General features: G+C 63.6%; 1 protein-coding gene across 1 annotated transcript in view; it reads right to left on the bottom strand.

The window, feature by feature from the left end:
* Positions 1–271: 271 nt before the first annotated feature.
* TRPM5 (transient receptor potential cation channel, subfamily M, member 5) overlaps positions 272–8193 on the bottom strand; it is a 25136-nt gene continuing 17214 nt past the window's right edge. The window contains exons 14-22 of the mRNA XM_011988257.1: positions 7640–7758; positions 7140–7272; positions 6871–7045; positions 3118–3271; positions 2447–2628; positions 2021–2153; positions 1381–1453; positions 895–961; positions 272–381 (exon numbers count right to left, since the gene is read on the bottom strand). Of these exons, the coding sequence (XP_011843647.1) occupies positions 272–381; positions 895–961; positions 1381–1453; positions 2021–2153; positions 2447–2628; positions 3118–3271; positions 6871–7045; positions 7140–7272; positions 7640–7758 (1146 nt within the window). The remainder of the gene's footprint in view (positions 382–894; positions 962–1380; positions 1454–2020; positions 2154–2446; positions 2629–3117; positions 3272–6870; positions 7046–7139; positions 7273–7639; positions 7759–8193) is intronic.

Below are 8193 nucleotides of genomic sequence, written 5' to 3'. Positions count from 1 at the left end.
GGTAGGGTTACGGTGGGGCACATTTTCTGCCCGGGGAGTTGTGCCTGTGAGGGTAGACAGCCCCATGACACTGCGGTGCCCCCAGGGAGGCCGGGAGGGACAAGGAGCTGTTCCTTTGGGTGAGGGTCTGGTGAGGCACCAGGAGGGCCATTGTCTGCTGGGGGGTCTGCTGCCCCCTGGGGGTTCCGCTGGAGGTCGGCAAAGGTCAGTGCACAAGACCCAGAGTGGCCTGCTGAGGTGAGGTGGCCCCACATGTGGCAGGCCAAGCAGCTTAGGTGTCCGAGGAAGGCTGGCCAGCCCCGGGTTGTTCCTGGCCATCTAAACCCCCTCTGTGGTCAGAGGCCACCAGCCGGCTTCCCCCGCCACAGTGTCGAGAGCCTGCTGGGAAGGAAGGCCCCCCTGAGCGGTGGGAGCCAGCGGGGCAGGCCCAGGAAGGGGAGAGGTAGCTGGCTCAGAGGCAAGGGCCAGGATGCCATGACTCCCAGAGTGAGTCCCCACAGGCCAGCCTGGGGAAGATGGGGAGCCCAGAGACAACCAGGCCTCCGCCTGCACTCCTGGGACTAGGAAAGCAACTCCCGTGAGGCTGAGGGGCCCTTTTGCCCCCTGAGCAGCCCTTTTGCCCCCTGAGCAGGACAGCCCGGTAGGGCCTGTGCCAAGCAGAGCCTCAGGAGTCTGAGTGAACCACATTTGACCCTGGCCGAGGCCGGGGCTCCATCAGAGGGTTCCCACACCGCCCTGAAGAACCGTGTGCAGCCAAGGCCTCCTGAGACTCCCAGGCCAGGCAGGGAAGGCAGAGTACACAGCACAGCCTACGGCCCCCCACCTGCTCCCACCAGCTGCTGCAGGGTGGGTGCCCATGCCCACCCTCATCCCACGCTCCCCAAACAGGCTTACTCCAGGGGCTGCCACCCTGGGCCAGCATGTCAGCCACAGAGGACACGAGCACCGAGCAATAGTTGATCTGGAGGAGGGAAACATGTCCGGGAAGCTCCAGGGCTCTCAGGACAGCAGGGGACAGGCAACCTCCCCATCTCCCCTCTCCTGCCAGGGCCCCGCTGCCCCGGGACTCCTCCCTCTGGGAGCTGCCACTCAAAGGCAGGGGTGGGTGAGGCGCCCGTGAGGCATGTAGAGTGAAACGCGAGGGGTTGTGAATGTGACACCCTCATTTAAGGCTGTGGCCTCTCAAGTGGCAGGGTGGGAGCAGGCACGGGTGGGACGGCCCCCTTCCCCAGGACCTTCCTCCACCCACTGGGGTGCTCCTGTCCTGGCTCTGGTCTGGCTCATTTCTGTGAACGACCGGGCAGGGCTGTGGGCAGGTCCCAGTGGCCCCACGCGGCCACCCGCCTCCCGTCAGGGAGAGGAGCTCCGGGGCTCGCTTGCCTGTGACTCCAGATGCTTGATGCGTTTTTCTTGCTCCCTCAGCCCCCCGAGGTACTTGGCAACGAAGTCCACTCTGCAGCAGGAGCAGGCGGGTAGCTGTGGATGGCCACGCAGCACTCCGCGTGTGGGGAGCCTCCCCATCCCCTCAGGCCTCCCTGTGTGCCCGAGTCTGGGTGCCCTGGCCCTTTCCCTTCCCCCCTCATGCCCAGATCTGGTGGCACCAGGACCCCTCAAAGTGCACCTGGCGCAGGTACAGAGCGCTCTGTGCCTTCCTGGTAGGGCTGGGGTGCCGTCCCTGCCTGGGCACACCACCCAGCAAGACGGTACAGGGCAGGCAGTCGGGAACAGGCCCCTGCAGCCAGGGCTGGAGGGAAGCCGGAGTGGGGAGTCCCACTCCTGAGACCACAGCAGGGAGGGCGCCACGGTCACTGTGCACGCTCCCTTTTCGCCTGGCCGGGCATCCCAGCAGGGTCCTGCACAGGTCAGGCTGGAAAGCGAGGCCCTTGGGCTTGGCCAGGGCCCTGCCCCTACCCGTTCAGCTTCGGCTCCCCAGCTCAGATCCTCTGTCACTGACGCCAAGGGCACATCCCCGCTTAAAGGCAGCCGGACACCCACCAGTGATCAGGACAGGCCCCCGCACCTGTTGGCGGTTTTCCGCAGCACTTCCCCCTCGCTGTCCCTCTTCCGCTTCTCCATCTTGCTCAGGAAGTTCTCCTTCTGCACTGTCTCCCAAGTGATGACCTTCTGGTCCAGGGGGTCTGGCAGGTCTCTCTCTGGGAAAGCGGGGCGGCAGTCAGCGTTACTAGAGCACATGGGCCTCAGTGGCAGAGCCCAGGCCTGGTCCCGGGGCGAGGTAGGCCCGGCAGGAGTGAGTGGGGCCCAGCCAGGGGATGGAGGGCGAGAACAACCCTGTGCAGGGACGGCCAAGCTGCAGGGGGACGGGCTCAGCGGTGCCAGCCTGCACAGAGCCCAGCCGAGGGCCCACGGGGCTGAGGAGGGGCCCAGGTCTCTCCAGACCCGCCTCCAGCGCACAGCCCCGCCCTGGGACCCACCGCCCCGGCCTCACCCAGGTGCTCCCGCTTGTGCTCGGCCTCCTTCTTGAAGACCCTGCGGAGGGCCAGGCTCAGATGGCTGAGCAGGATGAAGGGCGGGGCCAGGGCGGGGCGCTCGTGGTACTCCACAATCAGGTTGTAGCGCTGGAACTTCCAGAACATGTCTGCATTGCCCTGCACCACCTGGAACGTGTAGCTGCAGGGGCACAGCCGAGCCGTCACCTACCGGCCCCCCACGCCCACCTGGAACGTGTAGCTGCAGGGGCACAGCCGAGCCATCACCTACCGGCTCCCCACACCCACCTGGGGGACGCATCCCACCTGTACCCTGATTGCTGTTGGGGAGCCCTTTTTGAAACCGAGGCCCAGCACTGCTTCTGCACTCTCCTTGGGTCTTCCCCTGTCCGCTCTGCTCTCCTGGACAAGCCCAGAGTTCTCGCCGCAGCACCCGTCCCCCAAAGACCCAGGCCCTGCTTCCTGGGACCAGGAGGGCGGCCCACAGAGTTCGAGGTCTTGGGCAGGCAAAGCCCCGCAGTCCAGGCTGTGCCGCCTCCTATCTGCCCTGGGGCACCGAGCCCCACCCTCTGCGGCGCAGCAGGTGGACCGCGAAGGAGGCCGTGTTGGGGAATGACCCTCTGCTCCCTCCGCTCCAGGGCGCTCTCCTCCGGGGGTTGGGTGGAGTCACCTGAACATGGCGATAAGCAGGTTCATGAGCAGCACGTTGGTGACCAACAGGAAGGTGACCAGCAGGAGGATGACCAGCCAGTTGGCGTAGAGGCTGGGGCAGGATGGCGAGTCCTCCAGCAGCAGTGGGTGGGTGGAGCAGTTCACACGGGCTTCTGGAAGGCAAGGGTGCCGTGGGGAACACCACGGGGACCAGACCAGGGGCAGCCACAAGGGCGGCCTCAGGCAAACGCCCTGAGGTAGAGAGCTTAGTCTCAGTGTTGAACCCAGGGGACACAGGTGCTAGTTAGGTGACCCACTGTCCCAGTTCACCCAGGATGGCCTAGGTTTTAGCACCGAAACCCCCATCACAGCAAACCAGAACCAGACAGGTGGTGAGCCCCACCCTGGGCCTCCTCTGCCATGTCTGCTGGGCTTCCACCAGGGACTGGAGTCAGTCAGGGCCACAGGCCCTGGAGGTAGAGCCAAGACCCCTGGAGGGATGGAAGGTGGGGGACAGAGGGGTCATGGGACACAGGTTTCTGCCGGTTGTTGCGTGTGTTAAAACCTCCACCCCTCATCCCAAAAAAGCCTCTGCTGTTGAAGGTTTGGGGAAGCTGCTGAGGAAAGGGAGATGGGGTCCTTACTGCAGGACGTCTCAGAGCCGTTACAGCACTAACCCCTGTGATCATACTCCAAGCTGGGCAGTAATTCCGCCACCTTTCCAAACTGTATTGCGCCAGCAGGCTCCAGACAGGGCTCGCTGCAAGCCCTGAGGGCACCGATCCCACACTGGGCCACTCAAGTCAAGAACATTCTTCAGGCAGTGCACTCGGGGAGCTGGCAGGCTGAGCTCCCTCGGCCCTGGGCAGGGATACCCTGGAGGGGCAGCAGATCTCACTCCAGTCCCTTAAAACCAGAACCTCACACCGGCTTCTCCATTGCAGGGCTCAGCCTTGGACCCCCACCCCACCCCAGCCTGCAGGGCAGGAGGGAGGAGGGAGCCACAGTGGGAGTCAGGGTACTCAGGGTCCCAGCCAGAGGCCAGAGCATGCTCCGGCCATCCAGGACCACATATCCCCTCCATATCCTAATGGGAGCTCCGCTCTCTCCTCCCTCCCCAGCCTGCACACTAGGTTGTGTCTGTGTGAGCCTGTACATGTGTTTGGATGTGCCTGGCACACATGCTCATGTGTGAGTCTGTGTGAACACACTGGCACACACACAGGCACATTCAAGTGTGTCTTGGTGCCTGCCAGCTCCAGGTTGCCCTGTGGTGGGTTCTGGGGGTCTCCCTGTTCCCAGGTTCCTGCCTCTGTGCCTGGGTCCTGAGCTGGAGGGGTCCGTTCTCCTTCCTGGGGTGAATTCCTGCCTTGTTTCTCCCGAGTGAGTTATTGTGACACATTGGCCCGTGTGTGAGTTATTGAGTGTTTGTGTGTGCACTGGCAGCCAGTGAGCACCAGCCCTCCCCACGCTCCCACCCCAGGCCTGCCCCTCCTCTGCCCGCCCTGGCCACCTCCAGCCCATGAATCTGTTCCTGGGCAGACTGATGACCCCTCTTGTCCCTGCACTCTGGAGGAGCGGGCCAGGGCCAGCCTGGAGAGCCTGTTTGTGAAGCCGTAAATCTGTCTGATAAAAGCAGCTCTGAGGAATGAGACCCCCACACCCTCCCCGACTCTGTGATTTGGGAAGGCGCCACCAGGCCGGGCTGGAAATTAAATTGTCCCTGGGGCCTGGAGCCCCAGAGAACAAGCTCATCACCACAGCTCAACCCCAGCTCCAGCTTGGCACGAGTGCAGAGTGGGGCAGGGGGCTGTCCTGGGCTCTGAGGAGACCTGCAGGCTGTGCAGAAACTGTCTGAGCCTCAGTCTCCCTCTCAGCCCAGCGTGTGTGAGTGACTCTCTGCCCAGCGTGTGTGAGTGACTCTCTGCCCAGCGTGTGTGAGTGAGTGACTCTGCCCAGCATGTGTGAGTGACTCTCTGCCCAGCAGCAGAGGGGCTCACAGTGAGTGGCTGGGTTCAGCCTGAAGGGCCCAGACATTTGCTTGGCAGCTGAACTGACCCCAGGGAATTGCAGCTCAGAGAGGGGAAGTGACACATCTGAGACTCAGTGTGCGGCCGGGGCTGGCCCTGTTGTAGGCATTTCAGCACAGGGTTCTGAGATCCCAGCAGCACCGCAGACCTCCCTGAGAGATCCCAGCAGCACCGCAGACCTCCCTGGGGCAGCACTCGGAGCAGGCTCCTCGGGAGTCTGTTTCCCGCCTTCTCCCATCGACAAGGAGGCCATGGCCAGGCCTGTCTCCCCACATGGGTGTCTGGGACTGGCCCGCCAGAGAGGCAGCCACTCAAGAAAGGAGGGACCCCCAACCCTGCCCCGGCTGGAGGCGCCTGTCTAGAGCTCCTCCTGCCCCGAGGGGCCCTGCGGACAGGGCAGTGTTGGAGACCATATGGTGAGGGCGAGGTGGGGTCGCAGGCAGGCAGGGTCTGGTTAAACTAATGGCCTGGAAAATGAATGCCTGTGATGAGCAAACACCAAAATGTCAGGAGGGGCTGCGGGGGCTAAGAAAACAGCCCAAGGAAATGAGCCGCGCTGGGAGAGGCGATTTCCATCACGGCGTCGCCCACGCCTGTCCCGGAGGCCTGTGTTTGCTCCGGTCTGGCCGTCATCCCATCAACAAATATTTATCGCAGATCCTGAGCGCCACTCCACAGAGGTCAGGGTCAGGCCTGGGCAGCACGTTGTGCCATGACTGCCCCATGCTGGGCAGCCCCAGCCGCCTGACACCGCCTGAACAATGTTTCCAGCACCTTCTCTGCTGGATCTCCAAGCATATGGCACCCCTCGAGGGCCCCAGGGGCTGGCTGGCTGCTGGCCCACCTTCCCAGAGGTGTGCGTCCCCTCCCAGGTCGGGGCTCCTCACTGAGTCCCAGCCATCCCAGGGGACTGCACAGGTCCCTGCCCCATCCCTGAGCTTCCCCATCCCTGAGCTTCCCACCAACCCATCAGCACAGAGGCCCCCATGGCCAAGCGGCTCTGTCCCCCCACCCCGCCCTCCCCACTGCACTGGCTTATGAAAAAGTTTCCAGAGCCTCCACCAGCCCCAGCCAGCTACAGGGGTCGGCCTGGGGACACCCACAGGCACGGACAGGCCACACACACACATTGGGGTGGGTCCCCAGGAGCAGCCAGGGTGCCTTTAGGAGTGGCTGCATGGTGGAAGGACGGCATAAGGGCTCTGGTGGGTGGGTGGGTGACGGGGCACCTAGGTCAAGCAGGGCCCTGTGGGAGAAGGGCAGAGGCCAGGGGCCGTGAGGAGAGCCAGAGGGCCCAGACCCTGGACGATAGCTGGGACAGCCTTTGGGCCCAGGCCCAGACCCTGGACGATAGCTGGGACAGCCTTTGGGCCCACTCTGTGCCCTTAGTGACTGCCCATCCCTTCGCCCCCGAAAGACCACCGCCAGAGCAAGACTTGCCGCTTGGCCTTCCCAAGCAGGAGGCCAGTCCTGGCTGCCTTGGGGTCTCCTTGTGTCTCCTTCCCAGCCCAAGGCCCCAGGTCGGGGCTCCGTGACTGGAGCTGCCTCTGCCTCGGGAACCAGGCCTGGCCCTTTGGGGTGTGGGGGGCCTGGGGACCAGGCCTCAGCCACTTTTCCCATCTCTGCCCCAGGCTGGGGTCTCCCTGGCCCCAGCAGACCCCTCTGGAGAGACTCGTGCCCAGGGCTTGTGCACACAGGGCTCCACTTGCTCCCCGCCCCGCCCTCGCTGGCTGTGTGCAAACCATCGATCTCGTCCAGTGGGATCTGCCCGAAGATCTGCAGGTAAGGCCGGTAGAGCACCCGGCGGAAGATCCACTCCAGGCGGCCGTCATGGGGGTGCAGCAGCGCCTGGGTGGTGACGCCGTAGGCCACAAGCCACACGCTCAGAAAGAAGAGGAAGAAGAAGACGTCCTTCATCTCCACAGGGTGGGGCAGAAAGAGGGGCGTCAGCGGCCAGCCAGGGGCCCGGGCAGGGACTGTCTGTCCCTCCAGGGCCAGGCCCGGGGCTCACCATGCGCTCCACCACGATGATCTTGGGGCCCAGCTGCTTGTGTATGGCAAAGATGTGGATCAGCCGCAGCGTGAACACCATGAAGTCCATGGCGAGGACTGTGCGGCCAGCCTCAAACGCCAAGGGCAGCATCCTGGAGGGTGGGAGGCTGATGCGGCTGCAGGGCCCAGAGAGGGGCAGAGGCTTCCCCAGGGGCACACAGCATGCTGGGTGTGGGCAGGGCCAGGGCCAGGCCAGGACTCCTGAGGCCCTGAGTGGCTTCATCTTTTGTTTATTTATTTTTAGCAGACAGGGTCTTGCTCTGTCACCCAGGCCGGAGTGCAGTGTCGTGATCACAGCTTGCTGCAGCCTCAAATTCCCTGGCTCAAGTGACCCACCCCCCTCAGCCTCCTGAGTAGCTGGGACCACAGGTGCCACCACCACGCCCGACCTGAGTGGCTTCATCTGGAAGCCTGCCCACAAGCCCCCCTGAGGCCACACGGCCTCTGGGCCCCACAGACCTGCAGGTGACACCCACGATGAACAGGAAGATGGCCACCATGTCACACTTGTTCCAGTTGTCCCCCACATACAGTGTGAACTTCTTCAGCAGGTGTGTGTCCTCATCTGTGAAGAAGCCCTGGGAGGGAGGCAGGCAGTCCACTGATAGCTGTCCAGGTCCCCTCGCTGGGGACAGCCCTACCTGGACAAGCTCAGATCTGTAAGGATCAGGGTTCAGTGTGCCATGGGGATCGGGGTTCCATCTATGACCAGGGCCCAGGCTACCAGTGGGACTGGGGGTCCACTGAAGCTATTTCAGGGCTGTCTGGGGACAGAAGTTGAGGTCAGTCTTCACTTGGAGTCAGGGCTTTTTGTGCCCAGAGTCTAGGGATCAGTTTATTCAGTGTCTGGACTCAGTCTGTGATACAGGTCAGGGTTCAGACTCTGAGGAAGGAGACCATGGTCATGCTCAGTCTGGGGCAGGGATGAAGGCTCAGTCTGGAGCAGGGCTCAGGGCTCGGTCTGGAGCAGGGATGAAGGCTCAGTCTGGAGCAGGGCTCAGGGCTCGGTCTGG

This window comes from Mandrillus leucophaeus, unplaced genomic scaffold, assembly GCF_000951045.1.
Source record: "Mandrillus leucophaeus isolate KB7577 unplaced genomic scaffold, Mleu.le_1.0 Scaffold325, whole genome shotgun sequence".
Classification (NCBI taxonomy): Eukaryota; Metazoa; Chordata; class Mammalia; order Primates; family Cercopithecidae; genus Mandrillus; species Mandrillus leucophaeus.
This window is presented reverse-complemented; position numbering and strand designations above follow the sequence as displayed.